At 40.9% G+C, this 20,039-nt stretch overlaps 1 protein-coding gene across 1 annotated transcript in view; it reads left to right on the top strand.

Moving 5' to 3' along the window:
* ell2 (elongation factor for RNA polymerase II 2) overlaps positions 1-20,039 on the top strand; it is a 133,647-nt gene that overhangs the window by 61,043 nt on the left and 52,565 nt on the right. Inside the window, exons 5-6 of the mRNA XM_067982865.1 lie at positions 6,089-6,348; positions 19,541-19,665. Coding sequence (XP_067838966.1) covers positions 6,089-6,348; positions 19,541-19,665 — 385 coding nt within the window. The remainder of the gene's footprint in view (positions 1-6,088; positions 6,349-19,540; positions 19,666-20,039) is intronic.

The following is a 20,039-nucleotide window of genomic DNA, read 5'->3' as shown; positions in this document are numbered from 1 at the left end:
AAAGATAAGTTGTGGTTATTTATTGGTCCTCTCTGAAACTTTTTAAATTGAAGTAGTGGGTATTGAATGTGGTTGGTGCAAAATGCCACAAAATGCATTAATTAAAGGAAATCGAACAGACTTAACCCAAAATTAATTAAAAACGAGGAAATCAAACTTTGTTCAATTAAAATGTATTAAAAGCAGGGAACAGTTTTCCAAAATGTATTAGCTAAATTAGGAAATAGACGTGGCCCAGATGTATTTAAATAACAGCAGTATGCTGAATATGGCTGGCTTGAAATTGATTGAATTGTAGCAATGGACATTTCATGAGGAATGGGCTATGAATAAGCCCCAAACTATGAAAATTAATCATGGTAGAAATTAATTTGAAAACAAAAGACTGGTAGGGGTGGCAGAGTGTGAGCTAACAGCAGTAGGTCCAGGCCCCAATTTGCAGAGACATTTCGGCTTGATAACAAGTGGGGATCATAGCAGTAGGCTCAAGACCGGATTTGTGTCCCAAGGGTGGGTGGAGGGGGGGGATAATGGTATAGCCGGAGCAATGAGTCTTGATTTTTGGCAGAATTTCAGCCTATGGTCAGGATGTGAAGCACAGCAGTCTGTCCAAGACCCGCATTTCTGTGGCAACAAACCCCTGTGGTAGGGCGGGGAGCACAGCATAGTTGTAACATTTAATCTTTGGGCACAGAAGCTTGGCTATCCTTAGGAAATTTCCTTTCTCAAAGGCAGAGATGAATTTCTGATCAAACACTACTCTGAAGGCATACCAGTAGATTAAGAAAGGACAGACTTGCTTGACAATGCAACATTGACACATCAGTTCAAACATGCATCTGTTGTAAACCAAACACCTGCTCAATTTTAGGTAGGCTTGGAGGCAAATAAACTGGGAATTAGCCACAAGATTAAAGTTGATAGATGTGTTTCTGTATGGGCATTGCAGCATTAAATGAGTAAAATTAAGTAAATCTTAAAAATGTGGCTGTTTGTACATGTGGCTGCAATCTGCAATGTACATCAGTTTACACATAAATATTCATTGATATATTGAATTGTTTGGGTAAAAACAATTTTTAGAGTAGTCCTTTAAAGAATTAAACTACTTCATTTATATAACAAAATTTTTTTGATTGGTTGCCACCCTGCTCTGACAGCCAGAGCCAAATAAACATTAGGAATTAAAGTAGCAATCTGGTTACATTCTAAATTATTAAATTAAGAATGGCATTCTCTTACTAATAGCAATTATTGATCTTTTCTCCCCATTAAAGTTCACCTGCACCTTTGCAACAAAATAATAGAGTACGTAATAGTTTGAGACAATTAAATGTCTGTTTCTGGAGGGATTGAGGGATCTGATGAGAAGGTGGGTGGGTAGGAAAATCTGAGAAAGGGATGGACTTGTTGCACATAATGGCCATTCCCTGTTCTGAAATATTTTTGTGTTCATTAATCAAGTACCTACCTTTTTTGAATCTTGTTTGTCAATAGTGGGCTTTGGGTACTTTTATCAGCATAATAGTAATTAGAAACTTGTTATTGTTCAGCTGTTTTTAATTGGTCAGGGATCAGAAAAGTGGATAAAGCAAGGTTTTTTGAAAAAAAATCTTTGGAAGATGGTTAGAATGTAGAAATTTCTGCCTCAAACAGTTCATATTTTCTTTCAAAAAGAAATTAGTTGCTTGAAAAATAAATATTAACAGGTCTGGGGAGAGAACAGGAAAATGGGATTCGTCTAGTTTGACTTTTCTTGTGGAGAAAAACATCAGCACAGACTTATAGTCCCAAATCGCCTGTTTCTGTATTGTAATAATCTATGGAATAAGCCAAAATGAAGTTTCCATTTTTAAAATTCCTAGCTGGTTAAAGCAATAAGTAACTGGCACATAGAGATCAGAAAGGCCCAAGTTTCAATCCCTGCTGAGTTAGTTAATTTAGCTAATTTCAGCCAAGGCATTAGTAAGGACGTTACAACTGAGAATTTACAGAAGCTGTGAAATTACATTGTGGGATTAAAACCTTGGAAGTCTTTTAAGGGTTTGCTGAAAATTCCTTTGTTTAATCAGATGCAGTAGCTCATTTACTTTAATGCAGTTAATGTCTGAACTAAGAATTTCAGACGAACATGCCATGCATTCCTTTTCTATTATCTCACAGTATAATTTCATGGCCAAAGATCTTAAATAGTGTGTTCAAATATTCAACATTTGTGAAATTGTGCCAGTTTGTAGACTATTTCGACCTTATATTGTGCCTCAATGTGGGCTTTTAATTTTTATCTTTGTTCTGCTCTCACTACTGGGTGGAACTTTCAATTTCAGTGGGGATGTAAAATGGGCGGTTGCAGATCGCCGTCAGATATATGCCCTGCCTGATTTTCCTTTCCGATAAGTTCAATGGTCCGTTGAACCTGACCTGCAAGTATGTTTCTTGAAGGCTTTTTGTTGCAGGAAATTTTGAAAATTTAAAAAACTTTTTTTGGTTACGTCCTGCTATACTTTGCTGGGTGTTCCTCCATTTTTTGCATTTTTATGTTTGTTTTCACCCCCGTCACAAGTATCCATTTTTCTTAGTTGCCATTGGCAGGTAAATTATACCATGCAAAGTGGTGACTTTTTTTTTAAAAAGGTTCCAATGTGCTGCAGGATTAAGATGAGGAAGAGGAATTTGTGATTGACTAATAAATACAGATACAATGACCAGAGATTTGTTATCCACACCGTTGCTACCTCAGGACTTAAAGACCCCATTACACCTATCTGGAGATGTCACTGGGTGCACGCTCCATCTCTGTTTCAAAACATAAGAGTTGTACCATCTTCTGGAAAACTTGCAAACTGGATCTGCAACAGACAGCTCTCCTATGGGTTTCCACAACATGGAGTTTTCATGCTACTGGATCCACCCAAATTGCCCAGGGAACATCTGCCACATCAGGCAGTCAGCAGTGCACACATGTACCAGCAAGTGACACATGCTATGTTTGCATGAGAAGAATAACTTTGTCACCTTTCTCTGGAAAGGAGACATTAGTTTGATAAGGTATGTCTGCATGGGTTGGCAGGGTTCCTAAGTGCAAGGTGTTGAAGATGGCACCCATATGGGCATGATGGATCCTCAAATCAACCTCATAGCTACACAGGGTTTGCGCTCAATTACTGTGCAGGAGGTATCTGACCACAAATATGTTATATATGTAATATCTGTACTCCAAAGGGCAGTCACTCCATTATGCAGCAGTGCACAGAACCTGCATTTTTGGAAAAAGAAAAAATATTTGAGAGAATGCCCTTGAGACCAGGGCTAACCTCTGCTGACCCTACTTGAGAGATCCCCTAATAGCAGACCAGCATTCCTGAATTGCTGTCTCCAGCTGAAAAATGAGTGTGGCATCCAGGTTTGTTACAATGAAAGTGTATGTGCAAAAAGACAATGCTTGAAATGATACCTCCCAGGGGGTTCAGGAGTTCGTAACTTGGGTTTGTGCCATGCATGATGGGGCCCCATAAAATCTGTGCAAAATTAAGGAACACCATTTTACCTTTTGTGTTCTCTTTTATACCTGTTAACTTCCCTTCCTTATTTGCAGTCAGGTATGATGGATCTGGTTGACAGCATTGACTCTTATTGTGACCTCCTTCCATGTAGTGCTCACTTGTTGCCACCTCCCAAATCCATGCCCATCTTTCCCGCAACTCCATGTTTGAATCTCTCCAATCAGGTTTCCGCCCCTGCCACAGTACTAAAATGGTTCTAATCAAAGTTACAAATAACATTCTCTGTGACTATGATCGTGGTGCATTATTTCTCCTCGTCCTTCTCGACATCTTTGCAGCCTTTGACACTGTCAAGCACACCATTCTCCTCCAACGCCTGTCCTCCGTTGTCCAGCTTAATGAAATTGCCCTCGTTTGGTTCCGTTCTTATGTATCCAATCTCAGCCAGAGCATCTCCAGTAATGGCTTCTCCCTGCTCCTGCACAATTACCTGTGGAGTCCCCTGAGGATCTATCCTTGGCCCCCTCCTAGTCCTTATCTAAATGTTGCCTCTCGGTGACATCATCTGAAGACATAGCATCAGGTTCCATATGTACGCTGGCAACACCTAACTCTACCTATCCACTGCTTCTGTGTTGTCTGCCTGTTTGTCTGACGTACAGTCCTGGATTTTCTGCAATTTCCTCCAATCAAACACTGGAATGACCACAGCCATTGTCTTCGTATCCCTCACCGCCGATTCCATCCCTCTCCCCAGCCACTGTCTCCAGTTGAAGCTGACTGTTTACAACCACAGCGTCTAATTTGCTCTCCAGCTGAGCTTCTGAGTCCATGTCCTGTCCATCACAAAGACCGGCTACTTCCATCTCTAACATTGCCTGTCTCCATCCCTACCTCAACCCTGCTACTGAAACAGTCCGTAGAATCATAGAATGGTTACAGCACAGAAGGAGGCCATTTGGTCCACCGAGCCCGTGCTGGCACTTTGTAAGAGCAATCCTGTTAGTCCCATTCCCCACTCTTTCCCCATAGCCCTACAAATTTTTTCCCTTCAAGTATTTATCCAATTCCTTTTTGAAAGCCACAATTGAATCTGCTTCCACCACCCTTTCAGGCAGCGCGCTCCAAATCATTACCACTCACTGCTTAAAGTTTTTCCTCATGTTGCCTTTGGTTCTTTTGCCATCACCTTAAATCTGTGTCCTCTGGCTCTCAACTTCAGCTTATCCAAAACTCTTCTGCCTGTATTCTAACCCGCACCTAGTCCCACTCACCCATCACCCCTATGCTCACTGACTTACGTTGATTCCCAGTCCCTGAACACCTCCAATTTAAAATCCACATCCTCATGTTCAAATCCCTTCACGGCCTTGCTCTTGCCTATCTCTGAGAACTCTGTGTTCTCCTAACTCTGACCTCTTGTGGATCTCCCATTTCTGTCACACGACATATGGTGGCTGCGCATTCAGCAGTCTAGGTTCTAAACTCTGGAATTCCCTCCCCTAAACCTCCACCTCTCGTTCTTTCAGACCTACTTCTTTGATCTTTTGGTCACCTTCTTTGGCTCGGTGTCTTTGACTGATTATGCTTCTTTGAAGTGTCTTAGTGTTTTTCTACATTAAAGGTGATATATAAATGCAAGTTGTTGTGCATTTACTGGGGATTGGTCTTTAGCCCAAATGGGGACACCCTACTTTGATGCTGCAGGGTCTCCAACTCCATCAAAAGTAGCAGTACTGCCCACATGTTTCTGCTTTAGTACTGTGAACAATTTGTCAGCTTTTCTGTTATTACAATTTCCACTCAATGGCAGGCTACAGACCTTTTTAAGAGTTGCTGCCTTGCCAGATTTTACACTCCTTAACTAAGTGAGCTCTGGACAAACTTTCCTTGTGCCATTGCAAAATTGACTTTAGTCTGTTCCTTGAGCTACCCGCAGAGACTAGCTTATGTCACTGGGTAGCTTCAAGCCCATTTTTGCCGTACTCCCAAAATCAGGGTTATGCGTAGTACTATCACTGACATGACCTATCAAAGTGTTGCCTCAATTCACTATTTGCATTCATGATGTTCATTTGCAGAGTTTTGCATTTAGCATAAAATGTAGTAAGACTAGATGGATGCTGGTAAGTCTTCTAAAGCATTTAAGATTGTAACAATTTTGTAGAATAGACTCTCATTCTCCCCTTTCTAATTATTTTTCAACACACTTACCCAATGGAGACTATACTTTAATTTATTTCACTTAACTGCAAACTCTATAGCTAAGTGGACATGGACTTCAACTTGGAAGAAGGAAGGTGAACTGAAACATCAATTCTGCATGGAGAAAGTTCACTTGGTACGATTTAACTAAGTGGAATCATGGATGTGGTTTCCATGTTTGTTCACTATTAACTACAATGTAGAACCATTTATATTGAAGTCATCAAACATCGCTGAAAAGACATTGTCCACGCAGTTTTTCTTTGTAATTTAAATGGAACACAAAGTAAATAATTTTTAGTTTAGTGTAAATATATAATTTGCTTTTCTTGTAACTTGATTTTCCTTCAATTTAGAAGTTGTTTTTGTACCATTTCTAGGTAAGCGAGTGCAGATTCGTAAACCAGCGCCAGGCATCCCAGATGCTGTACCTGAACGGAAAAGGTCAACCCCCGTTAATCCTGCAAGTACAATAAGGAAGTGCAATACAAACAACAGTGTTTTCCAACGATCTTATAGGGATAGGGTGATCCACTTATTGGTACTAAAACCCTTCAAGAAACCAGAGCTTCTGGCCCGATTACAGAAAGATGGTGTTAGTCAGAAAGACAAGAACTCTCTTGGACCAATTCTACAACAGGTCAGTAGTGGCAGACGTGGTTTTCATTCATCACTCTTCAATCTAGTTCTTAGCAGTAGGAATACAGAAGGTTACAGTTTGACTAACTCGTTCTCTTCTATTTCCCCCACCCTATTTTTCTAAACGTGTCACCTTATGCTTTGTGTTAATTGTAGAAATTTAAAACTTGCATGCAAATATTCTAGCTAGTAAATCTGGCTTATCTAAACAATGGTTCCACACACAAATGTAAGTTCATTTTTCAATCCAAACTTGTGTATCATTTCATCCTTTGATCCAATTCACTTGGTAATTGTAGTGAGTAAATAGTTAAAATCTAATGAAGCCAGCTATTCAAATCAAAACTAAATTTTCTCGATAACCTGATCTCGGTAATTGTAAATAATCAGTTGCTGTTAAATTTCAGCCTTATTTTAATTGCAGCTTTATGAATGTTATGAACACAGGATAAACGTTGAAAAACAACAGGCTATTCTCCAATGATCTTTGCACTAAATAGTTTGTAACAATAGGCTGCAAAGCCATATGCATTTATTAATGTTGTACAATGGACTATTAAAATTTGGTTCTGTGAATATTGTCAGCGTAGTTACAAGAAGTTTTCTTGGTACCTTTTCATATAACTATGGCCCAGAATTTCCTGGAACGGCGTGATCTGTGACTTGCGCCACGAATGACTCAATTTTGTGCCCTGATCTTCCTGTTGCGAACTTACTCCAAAACTTCAGGAGCAGGAGTAGGCCATTCAGCCCCTCGAGCCTGTTCTGCCATTCAATTAGATAGTGTCTGATCTGTACCTTAACTCCATTTACCCGCCTTTGCACCATATCCCTTGATACCCTTACCTAACAAAAAAAATCTTATCGATCTCCGTTTTGACTCTAGCCTCTACAGCCAGTTGAGAGAGAATTCCAGATTTTCACTACCTTTTGTGAGGAAAAATTACTTCCTGATTTCACTTCTATATGGCCTAGCTCTTAATATTAAGATTATTGCCCTTGTTCTGGATTCCCCCACCAGAAGAAATAGGGTAGATACAGAGTAACTAAAGAATCCCTCAATCATTTTAAATACCTTGATTTAGATCAGACCTCGACCTTCTAAACTCAAGGGATAAATGCGAGGCTTATGAAACCGATCCTTGTAATTTAGGCTTTTAAGCCCTGGTATCATTCCCTTTTAGATTATCTTTTTTAACCAGTGCCACTAGCTTTTAGTGATTTGTGTACTTGGACACCTAAATCCCTTTGCTTTTGCTGAGTCATAGCATTCTGAATTTCAAATTCTTTATGCTCAACGTGATCACTTGTAGAAAATTGTTTGATTAGGGATACACTCGGCTGCTGTATTCAGTTTTCAGGAACATTCTTAGTTACAGATTTTTTTTACCATTTTATTTAGATCACCTAAAAGGGAAAGGTGGAGGGTGCTGTGGATAGGAAATGCCATCTGGTGGGGAAGAGTTACTGTAAAAGGAGAAATGAAATAGGGTGAGGGTAGTCTGAGAGGGGAAATCTACAACTAGAGGTTGGGGGAAGGGATTGGCAGCCAGCAAGTGGATTGGAACAGGAAATGCAGCCAGCGGGAGTGGGAGGGACGGAGGAGGTGGAAGAGGTGTTTCAACCAGCAGCGAACAAAAGGTGATTTTGGCCTTTGGGAAGAATGCATGCAAACCAGAACTTGCTGCTCAGTGGGGGTGGAGGGGTTCCTGATTCTTGTTCAGCCAGAGGGAGGGGCAGGTGTAGGTTCAGGGGATGGTAGGGATAGTTCCTTCTCTGTGTGGGGGCGGGGGGGAACAGGAAGCTTGTATTTTTCACATTTTATTTTGCTGATCATTTCACTCAGATACTGGGACTTTACTGGTGCTTCAGGGATTCTTAGACTCACTGTCTTCCAACCATTGTCCTCCAAGAATTGTTGAGGGTGCTCCATTTCTTCTTTTTCTGGGGTGGATTCCTGATATTTGTTATGGGGGAGTTGTGGGGGGGGGAGAACCTGACTGTAAAGTTGCTCAGTGGGGATGGGGGAATGTGGTGGCTTTACCAATCAACAGATGGGTGGAGATCTGTTTACTCAGCCTCAGCAATTCCATCCATTAAACGCTTTTCACCTTCTGTTTTTTCACCAGGGCTTTCTTGCTCAGCGGAGGATTAGGTGCCAAAATCTTGCTGGGGGAGGGTCAAATTCCGTTAATGAAGATGGGCAGTGGCCAATACATCTGGTCACTGAGATTCTTACTTGCTCACTTAGACAGTTAATATATGTATATATCCCCCAACTGAAGACAAGAATCAAAAGCATCAGCAAAAATTGCAAGGAATATATTAACTGTCTAAGTAACCTAAAGTGTGCCAAATGATGATGGTCTTCTGCATAATCTTTCCATTCAGCATAAACTTCACATTGTGAATGAGGATGCACTGATCCACTATCTCCAATGGATGTAAAATGTATTTTTTAAATTCCAGATCTAAATTATTCTACAAGTTAAGGGTGGTTAAGATTTTTTTAAATTGGAGCATCAAAATCCTAAATCTGATGCTTAGCCCAAACTTGCTGGTATGCTTGCAGACATTGGAAATTTACCACATGGAGTACCGATAAGACATTATAGTATGCATGTTCTGTTTCGGTATCTTTGTGCACCATCGAATTCTAGCTGTTTACTTGTTCAGCATGATCCGGTTTTATGTTTATTATATGCAGCCTAACGTTTCCTTTCAATAGCTAAATATTGTACATAAAAATTTTTGTTACTGTTTTGCTGTGTAACTATTGCTCCAATACTACATTGATACTTTAATAGCTCCTTACTTTTGAAACTCTAACTTAAAATATTATAGGGGGAAATACTGCAAAGTGCTGGAGTACAGCTCATAAAATTAAACAGATTATGATTAAAATCTTATCTCTAATTTTGCCTTCCCTACTAGGGATGTGATGTAAATTTTGTACAACATTTGCAGAGTCATAGCTGTTATAGTGTAACTATATATCCAATAAACTTGTAATGCCAACAGACCCGGTTTTGGCTATGTTTGGAAGTGTTGGAGGAGAGGATTTGGAAACTACAATGTAGTGTAGCCTTTTCTGATTTCAGAACAACTGTCCCATATGCTGCTACTGCTTAAGGCGAGGTCAACATACTGTTACAAGTATTTTATGCAGGTTATTTATAGCCAGAGCAGTTTGATATACCCGGCTCCAATATTTTTATAACTAATGTTGAAAGAAAATGAAAAATTCTCTCTCTTAATATCCCAATGATTTTTCCCCATGGGATACATGTAGCATTGTCCTGGAGATTAATCTTCAATGCCTGGCAACTCCAGGACAATCCTGAACCATCGCAGTTCTTCTGCCTTTTCTTGCAATAAGTTCTGTGTCAAAGGGATGTTATTTCATTTTGGGTATTTATCTGGTTAAAGTCCATGGTTTTGGTCAATTAGCTTATTCATTTTTAAAAAGAACTGGGGCTATAAATTCGGCTGTGTTGTTTCGGCGCTACCTGACCTCCCGAAGTTCCAAAATGGCGTCCGGGATGCGCGCTCACACTTCTAGCATAACGTCGCTGGTCGCCATCTTGCTAAAGGGTTTCACGCATGCGCAGGTAACGAATGCCGGCAGCATGTAAAATAGGGAGAATATGCATTAGGTCAGTATGCATTGCTGATTTAAAGACACCATTTTGGCACAACGCTCCACTCAACGCATTGTCTTAACCACGTACACCTGAACATGTCTTAGATGGCCTGAAGGACCCCCCCCCCACTCCAGCGCTATCTAAAGGGACCATGCAGGATTTACAGGCTAGTTGATGGATCATTGCTTTTGGCTGCAGATGCATTCATACCTGTTTTTGGAGGTCTCCTATACTTGAATACTAGGACGAGGGGACAAAGCCTAACATTTAGAGCCAGAACTTGCAGGAGTGAAGTTAGGAAACACTTCTACATGCAAAGGGTGGGAGAAGTTTGGAACACTCTTCTGCAAACGGCAGTTGGTGCTAGCACACTCGTTAAATCTGAGATTGAACGATTTCTGTGAACCAAGGGTATTAAGAGATAAGGGGCTAAGGCGGGTATATGGAATTAGGTCACAGATCAAATATGATCTTGAATTGCGGAACAGGCTTGAGGGGCTAAATGCCACTGCCACTTGCTGCCTCCTGTTATGCGCCACCTTCTCCTGCAAGAAAGTGAGAAGTGTGTCAGTAAGTATCCTGCAGGATGTCTGGGTGATGTGCCTGTCGTGGTTGAATATCTGCCAGTGTGTGTGACGTTTTGAGTTGCGGGTGTGTGGCTTGCAACAGTAATGTGTGATGAGAGGAAGCATCTGATTGGAAGTGTTGAATACTGACGGAAAGAGTTTGTTGCTATGTGGATAATGGTGCTTCGACGAGGTAAGTGACCAGGCAGCAAGAATGTCTCGTGCTGCCTGCATTGGGGCCATCGGGTGCAGGTTAATCACTCACCGCGATGCCCATGCCCGGATTTGGGCTTTATTCAATTTAACCCCCCTGATCTTAATCAATCAGTGATTACTTTTAAAGCTTCTTTGTACTGTTTATAAACAAGACAATTTATGCAAGCTAATGCTGTATCATAATGCTGAAAAAAGGACTACAAAGTCAAGAATACAGCAGATTTAAAACCATACCTCATTAATACTGAGACACGGGGGTAATTTTCAGCTTTGCTGCTAGGGCATTAACCTGCCTGTTGAACCCACCCAAATTTTAATTTAATTGAAATCAATGGAATGAAAATCGGGCATGTTCCATAAAGGGCAGACTATCTGCTCCACCAGGTTATCACCCAGGTAGTGAAGTTGAAAATTACCCACACAATGTCCTCATTGATATGCATGTGTACCCTTCTAATAGTTTGGCTACTCCACTAAATACGTATAGTAAAGTTTTCTTGTAAAATTTTTCAAAACTGTTGATAGTTGGTATGGGAAGGACAGATGAGAAGTGCCCATAATTTGTGTTTGCAGGTCCTGTTGTCAGTTTATATTGGTAATCTCATGTCTAAATCAACATGATATCTACCAGACACACATTTACACTTGTGTTGACCCAGAGCTACTAGTTCAGGTATTTTATAGTCTAAGCAAAATTATGGTTTGGGTTGACTATTGCCTCCTTTTATCACTTAACAAGATGATAGGATTACAACCACATTATATAAATTGTACTAAACTCAAAAATGCAGTATGTTGCTTGTAATAGCTGGTTATGAACAGCTGAGCCTTTACTGTAGGGACTGCAGAATTGTGCATGGACAGGCACTGTATTGGGTTTTAAAGGCAAAAAAAATTGTAATTTAATGAGTGCATTAAAATTAAATACAGTATTTTTGTCCCTGTATTGGGGCATGGCAATTGAACAAAATTAAATGAAATGGCAGTGGAAAATATTGTCAACAGCATAGATATGGTTTCATAGTAGCTTTGCAAGAATTAAAAAATGGTGAAATATTAAGTGTAAAGAAACACTCTGGCTCAGATGAAACTACTGTACTCTTTTGTAAAATATGTTTACCTATGTACTAAAAGTTTTGCACATAGCATGCGTTGAATGTTCGCTGTCGCACTTTGTTAATCAAAGTAAAATCGCAACAAATCCGAACAGAAGAGGCAGGGAAAGTATGGATATAGTGGCCTAGAATGCTACCAATGAGAAACTGCAAAGGACTTGGGAAAACAACCAATTCTGAACAACCATTGCAATGTCTTTTAATACCATCTTTGAAGTTTCTACTTCAAGGGCTCAGCCTGTCTCCACAGCTTAGGCTTTGGATGGATATTTTTTCCCCCGAGAACAGTTGAAGGGCATTACCATCTACATTGGTGTATTCTGAGCATATGCAGTTTGCAGAAATTCCTAGCATGCACCATAAGAACATAAGAAATAGGAGCAGGAGAAGGCCAATCGGCCCCTCGAGCCTGCTCCGCCATTCAATAAGATCATGGCTGATCTGATCCTAACCTCAAATCTAAATTCATGTCCAATTTCCTGCCCGCTCCCCGTAACCCCCAATTCCCTTTACTTCTAGGAAACTGTCTATTTCTGTTTTAAATTTATTTAATGATGTAGCTTCCACAGCTTCCTGGGGCAGCAAATTCCACAGACCGACCACCCTCTGAGTGAAGAAGTTTCTCCTCATCTCAGTTTTGAAAGAGCAGCCCCTTATTATGCCCCCTCGTTCTAGTTTCACCCATCCTTGGGAACATCCTCACCACATCCACCTGATCAAGCCCCTTCACAATCTTATATGTTTCAATAAGATCGCCTCTTGTTCTTCTGAACTCCAATGAGTAGAGTCCCAATCTACTCATCCTCTCCTCATATGTCCACCCCCTCATCCCCGGGATTAACCGAGTGAACCTTCTTTGTACTGCCTCGAGAGCAAGTATGTCTTAAGTATGGAGACCAAAACTGTATGCAGTATTCCAGATACGGTCTCACCAATACCTTATATAACTGCAGCAATATCTCTCTGTTTTTATATTCTATCCCCCAGCAATAAAAGCCAACATTCCGTTGGCCGCCTTGATCACCTGCTGCACCTGCATACTAACTTTTTGATTTTCTTCCACTAGGACCCCCAGATCCCTTTGTAGTGCAGTACTTTCCAGTTTCTCGCCATTAAGATAATAACTTGCTCTCTGATTTTTCCTGCCAAAGTGCATAACCTCACATTTTCCAATATTGTATTGCATCTGCTAAATCTCCGCCCACTCACCCAGCCTGTCACCCACGACAGGTAAGAAGATGGTGCTTGGGCCAGCCAGGAGCAGCTTGGCATGAAGGAGGCTGCAGATGTCCACGACTACATGTCGAGTGACTCTGAGCCTCCGTGTGCACTGCTGCTCAGAGAGGTCCAGGAAACTGAGCCTTGGTCTGCGGACGTTGTGGCGAGGGTAGTGCCTTCTGCGACGCATCTCTCTCTGCGGTAGCCCTCCCTCCTGCTGTACAGGTGGATGTGTCACAGCGCTCTGTTGTGGAGCTCCACGTGTCAGAGGTGGACGGCGTGGATGGTGAGGCTAGTAATGCTGTTCGCCCTCCGAGGAGGTCATGACTGCAGCTACGGCGGCCCCCATCCGGAAGATGTACATCTGAGGGGGTCCGCAAGGTAGGTACATGTCTCTGGATTCCGGGGTAAGTGTGCAAGTTGGTGACTTTGATTGTCAGGAGGAGGGTGGTGGAGGCCAAACTTTGTCCCAAGTGACATAGTGGCCTCCTGCAATGAGTGAGGGTCTCTCTTCCCCCCCCCCCCCCCCCCCCCCGGTCAAATGGACCTTTGCAGCTGCCACAGGCTGACAGCTGCAACAGGTCCATTTGAACTGGGAGTGTTTCCCCCAGTGTGGGAAACAGTCCCAGTTTGCTTTAAAATCGCACCCCTCCTCACATAATCCCTTAATCAGGTCAGTTAATGACCTGAACAAGCAAAATAAATAGCTTCAAGTGGCATCCTGCTGGCTTTAATTGCCTGCGGGATTCCCACCAGCGGGGGATGCGCGCGCATGCCGGCGTGTCAGTGGGGAACCCGGAAGTGGGCGGGTTGGAGTCGGGCTCCCGACCCACTTCGGGATTCTCCGATTTTCGGAGCCCCCCTGCCAGGAACGCACCCGATAGCGGGTGCTAAAATGGCGCCCTATGTTCCCATTTATAAAACCCAAAATGTTGTTGGCCTTTTACCAGCACTTGCACTTTCAGGAAATTATATATTTATTTGAACTTCTAGGTGTGTCTGTTTATCCACATCCTTTGGTGCCTTTCCATTAGTATGTACACTCATTCCTTGCTTTTCCTCCCAAAATATATTACCACACACTTAATCCAAATTAAATTGCATCTGTCATCTGTCTGCCCATTCTGCTAACCTATGTCGTCTTGATGGCTTTTATAGTCGTCCTTGCTATTTTCCAAACCCTCATGTTTTGTGTCATCAGCATTTCTCAAGATTGTGTTACCTATACCCAAGTCCAAATCATATACCTATACCAAAAATAAAAGTAGACCCAGCACTGCCTCCTGAGTTCCACAGCTTCTAGCCTGAGCAACACCCATTTACTCTAACTTTGTTTCCTGTACATCAATTCACTTTTTATCCATCCTGCTACATTTTCTCGTACCATTCGCCTATATTTTTCTAACAAGCCTCTTGTGCGACACTTTATCGAACATTTTCTGAAAATGCACATACACTGTATCTGCTACATTCCCATCGTCTATTCAGTCAGTCACAAAAAAAAACTTATTAAATTTGTCAAACAAGACTTGCTTTTAACAAATTCGTGCTGGCTGTCTTTTGATTAACCCACATATTTCTGAATGCTCACTAATATTGTCTCAAATTATGGATTATAAGACTTTGCCCACAGCTGATGCTAGACCATAGTTACCTGGTTTATCCTTCTCTCTCTCCTTGCTGCTATGTGTTTAGTAGACTTTATTTCTAAAATAAAGTGGTCTTTTCTATTACTTCTGCTGCCCCTTCCCCAAGTGTACTATGAAAACTAACATATAAATACAAAGATTTTCAGCTTGTTTAAACCCCACTTCCCTGTAACAGGGGAACAGTTCTATGGCACCAGCAAGTACTCCAGTACCTCTCTCAACTGGCCATTTTTATGTATCTGTTTAGTCAGTGAGTTTTCATGGGCGATTGAACCTTGGGAGTGCCACAGCTGAGTCTGATCTTGCTGTTATCTAATATCCACACTTGTCACTTTCCAGCAGGGAACCTTGACTGTCTTTTTTTCTAAGCAAGTAAAATAAATTACCTATAACATTTAGTACTAAATGTATACTAAATTATTTAATAGATTGTGAAGTGGTTCTAGTTAATTCACTGATGCCTGTTTCCCTGCAGGATTGTCTTTGAAATAAACATTTATTGCAGATGTCTGAATGTGGTATAAATTGTAGGACTATTACACTTTTGTGCCACATAATGTAATATTTGAGAAACTCTGCTTTTTAAAAAATATTCTTGATCCTCATTGGGTTAAATAATATCAGTTATTGTCAAGATCATATTGTAATATCTGTTGTCAATCTCTAGATTATACATTTTTTTTTAAAAGAAAGTTACCTTAAAAGAAAAGGTAACTCTTAACAATACTGCCAACTTGCATAATTTTATCTTAAGTCTTGAGTGTTGCCTCTTTTTATAATTGACCGTTTGCAATCTTGATAGTTCCTTAGAATCTTGTTTCACACGTCTGGTCCATTAATGTTAAGGATGAAAAGGCAAAGGAGCGAAAGAAAGCTTTTCAAAAATCCCATAGTAGCAAAGGGACTGAACTCTTACGAGTTTGAATTCACTCTGTCGCTTGGAATTTTTTTTTAAATAAGATTTTAAAAGTGAAAGAGGGAGAATTCTTATTTTAAAATTTAACTTCATTTTTTAACTTTAATTTAAAAGAAGCTGATAAATAAGGGACTTGAGGCATGCAGACATAAACCTAAATTCCGATCCTTTGTTCGCTAGTAGGGATTTTTAAAACAAACTTTCCCGTCATTTATTGCTATGGGGAAGAGTTTTTTAAAAATTAATTCCTAAATGATATGTATTTGTTGGTGCAACATATATACTCGAGCAGGACCAATTTGCTGTTGAGATTTTCTGTAATGATAAAAAGTCTACGGTTTACTATTTCTCAAGTTTTAAAAAGTTCCCTCCCCAGTAATTTTATAATTGCTAGGAGAAGGCTTTAAGATTAAAAGCATTAGAACTAGTCCAACTCTAACTTATTTCATTTAAAAAAAAAATTCCCTTAAACAAAAACTTGCCTTTTATATAGCACCTTAGCACATCTCAAAGCCCTTCACACATTTGAAATACTGTGACTATTACATAAGGAGACATGAGAGATCTCATGAACAGCAATGAGGTGAATCGTAAGTTAGTCTATTTTTGGTCATGGTAATTGAGGGAAGAAAATAGCTGCAACGTGGAGAAAACTCCTTATTCTTCACATAGCTTCATAACATCTACCTGAACCATTGGACAGATACATGGGATTTTGCTTTAACCACAATGCAGCACTCGCTCCGTACTGCACTGGACTGTCAGCCTAGGTTATATGCTCAATTCTTGAAGTGGCGCTTGATCCCACTACCTTTGTTCTTTGCAGTAAGGGTGCTACTAGCTGTATCAAGCTGACAATTTGAATTTCTGACTTGCCATTATATGAGTACCCAAGAGCAATAGGGGTTGTATTTCTCTCCCCACTTATTTTCTACTGTGGAGATTCTTGAATCATTCATTCACATTTACTGTTTCTGAAGGTTTTTTCTCTCTCTCTCTCTCTCTCTCTCTCTCTCTCTCTCTCTCTCTCTCTCTCTCTCTCTCTCTCTCTCTCTCTTCCCCCCCCCCCCACCCATCCTTTTTATTCTAGCGCACATAGCATATGCTGTGTTTTTAACTCTCTCCCTCGTCTCTCTGATCTCTTTCTCTCATTTTCTGTCTTTCTCCCTTGCTTGTTTATCCTTCCACTCATTCACTGTCTATTTGGCTCTCTTTTCTGGCCTCCTCTATGGCTTGCTCACCTGCGCACTGCTCCAAATGTTTGCAAAATTGAGTATTGGATAAAAAAATTTCTTTCTAGAAATTGGAAGTACTGGTCTAAAGTACCTACAATTAATCCCTTCTGTGTATTTTTTTCAAAGATTCAGAAAAGGTGCCCTTCTACCTTGCATTAAATTGGGCATAAGTTGATATCGGCTACAAGATATTCTGGAGCAGGTGTCCTTCCATGACATTTGTGCTTGTACAATCAACGGGGGAGAAATTGGTCCTCATTGCGCCTAATTTCCAGGTGGAAAATGGGTGCAACAAGGGGCAATTTCTCCCCACTGATTAGAGGGCGGAAACTGTGGGGCAAAAAGGACAAATGTTGCATTTTTCTAGCATCTGCTGTGGACTAACCAGCGGTTGCCAATAAATGGATGCGTTTTTTAAAAGTTGTATCTGGACTGCTGCTCCTGTCTCTACAGAACTCCTGAACTGTCTGCAATCCCATTTTAACCCCCTTTTCCCACCCCCCACAACCTACCTGAGGGCCATTGCCAGTGAGGCAGCTGGCCCAAAATTGGAAATCTTAAAACCGATGAGCTATAGTTCTTTGTGATGGAGAGAATATGGGGTTGGAAACTCATCTGAGTAGAATGGGATGTTGAGGTTGCGAGCAATCTGGTTCAACCGAAGGCAGTAGCCATGTAGGGTGGAATCTATGTCAAGGGTACGGAGTTTGTGGCAGGGGCCGAAAATGATATCTTCAGTCCTCCAGTGCTTTAGCTGAAGGAAATTGCAGCTCATTCAAGACTGGATGTCAGACCAGCAATCAGACAACCCTGAGGTGATGAAGCGACAGAGCTGGGTTTCACTAGCATACATGTGAAATATGCCCCTATGTCTTCGGAAGATGTCGCCAAAGCATAGTATTGTAGATGGGGAAGAAGCCAAGGGTACATCTTGGGTGACAGAAACATAGAAAATAGGAGCAAGAGTAGGCCAATCGGCCCTTTGGGTCTGCTCCGACATTCAAAATGATCATGGCTGATCGTCTAACTCAGAACTCTGTTCCCGCTTTTTCCCCATATCCCTTGGTCCCTTTAGCATTAAGAAATATATATCTCCTTCTTGAATACATCTAATGACTTGGCCTCCACTGCCTTCTGTGGTAGAGAATTCCACAGGTTCACCACCCTCTGAGTGAAGAAATTTCTCCTCAATCTCTGTTCTAAATGGCATACTCCGTATCCTGAGACTGTGACCCCTAACTGTGTGGGGATGGGAAGAGAAGCCAATGCTGGAGATGTGCTGACTGCAATCAATAGGCATGGGTGGAATCAAATGAGGGCAGTCCTATTGAGCTGGACATTGGGAGGACAGAAGTTGGAGGAGGATTGTACTGCTGATCATATCAAGGGCTGCAGAGAGGGTGAGGAGGGATAATGCACCATGGCCACAAAGGATGCCATTTCTGATTTTGGTTAATGCCTTTTCAGTCTTGTGGTAGGAGCTGAAAACTGGTGAGATGCATATATGGAGGTGTGGGAAAACTGGACATGGATTTGGGAGGATGTTAAAGAACTTTGGAAAGTGAAATTGGAGATGGGGGCAGTAGTTTGCAAGGATAGAGGGGTTAAGGGTAGGTTTTTTTGAGGAAGAGGTTGATGAAGTAAGACTAAACTTTTTCAGCTGTTTAGTCTGGAACTTTATTCCAAAAAACACTGACTATTTCAGAGAAAGTTATATTTAATGGAACCAGAGACAAAAGATTGAGACTGAGGGATGTGTGAGCAAAAGGAGGTGGTTGAGCCACCCCAGGCCATTTTTATACACCAGCTACTGTCTTGGCTCTTCAGTCTTCTGGACTGACACAACTGTTTCCCCTATGTAGAGACTTTATTGAAAACCTACTCTTCCTTGGCCTCCTCCTCCCTATGCCACAAAGTAAGAATAGCATCTCTTGCTTCTGTTACATTTGTCTGTGTGATACGCCTTTACTATTGGTCAGAGCAATTTAATTGAACATGTCTTTGAAGAGGCACAGGTCTTAAATTAACGATGCGGCCTACAGTGTACCCTTGTGTTTCCAACAAAGCCCTACCTTGAGTTTGAGGGCCTTGATCAGGGCACAGAGTTAGGCACTTGTGTATTGCCCTGGGGGGAAAGTAGTTTGCATGCAGCTGATTGTTATGGTGTTATTTTCATAGCCTCATTGTCAGTAATTATTTTAATAGCCTTTTATTCTGTTACTTATATTTTCACTAGTCACATTAAACTTAACCACTGCTGCTGCTCAGAAGTGTTCCATATAAATCATGCATCTTCTTGAATCAGCTGTTATGGCATAATACTGAACTGCACATTTGATCCAGTTTTTTAATTGCTGAAGACCCTTGATTTTTAGGGAAAGTATTTTATATTAACTGTTGGGTTTACTGGTTGGAAATATTCAGTGTATTGGAAAAAAAAGTATTTAATGCAGAGATACCTGTGCTTATACCACTCTTTACAATACTTTATTAAACAAGGCCTAAATCAGAGTGCCTCGTTTGTAGTTCAATATCCTGTTGTAATAGCACAGCCCTACGTTTAATTTGTTAGGTACAGTTAATCTAGGATCACAGTTCTCATTGGTATAAAAAGTTTGCTTGCTTTCTTAATAGGTGGCTAATATAAACCCAAAGGATAACTCCTATACTGTGAAGGATTTTGTGTATAAGGAGGTTCAGCGGGACTGGCCTGGTTACTCAGAAGAGGATCGGCAGCTGTTTGACAGAGTGGTTTCCAGGTAAATCAACTTAATTTTGTTTTAGTTAAGTATCCTTTTTCTTTTAAACAAAGTAAAGATATACACTCTAATCTTTGCAACTGGAGGAGCTAATGATTAGAATTCTGGAAGGTATTCTAAAAAGCTATGTGAAAAATGGTCCACAGAAACTATTTTCTAGTTTGACTGGGACAATTGAATTTTATTATCCTTCGTGCACAGAAAGCAACCAGCAGGGGAGACAATTCAGGGCACCAGCCCTGTATGATACTTCCTCTTTATTATCCTGACAGTCAACATCTCTGCATCTTTATCGGGAGGGATGAAGGATTGCTTTTAACTGCTTGTATTTACTGCTTCTGAGGTTGAATCTTTTGTCTCTCAAATATCATTAC

This window comes from Heptranchias perlo, chromosome 4, assembly GCF_035084215.1.
Source record: "Heptranchias perlo isolate sHepPer1 chromosome 4, sHepPer1.hap1, whole genome shotgun sequence".
NCBI lineage: Eukaryota > Metazoa > Chordata > Chondrichthyes > Hexanchiformes > Hexanchidae > Heptranchias > Heptranchias perlo.
Note: the sequence above shows the minus strand (reverse complement) of the source record. Positions and strands in the feature narration are given on the sequence as shown.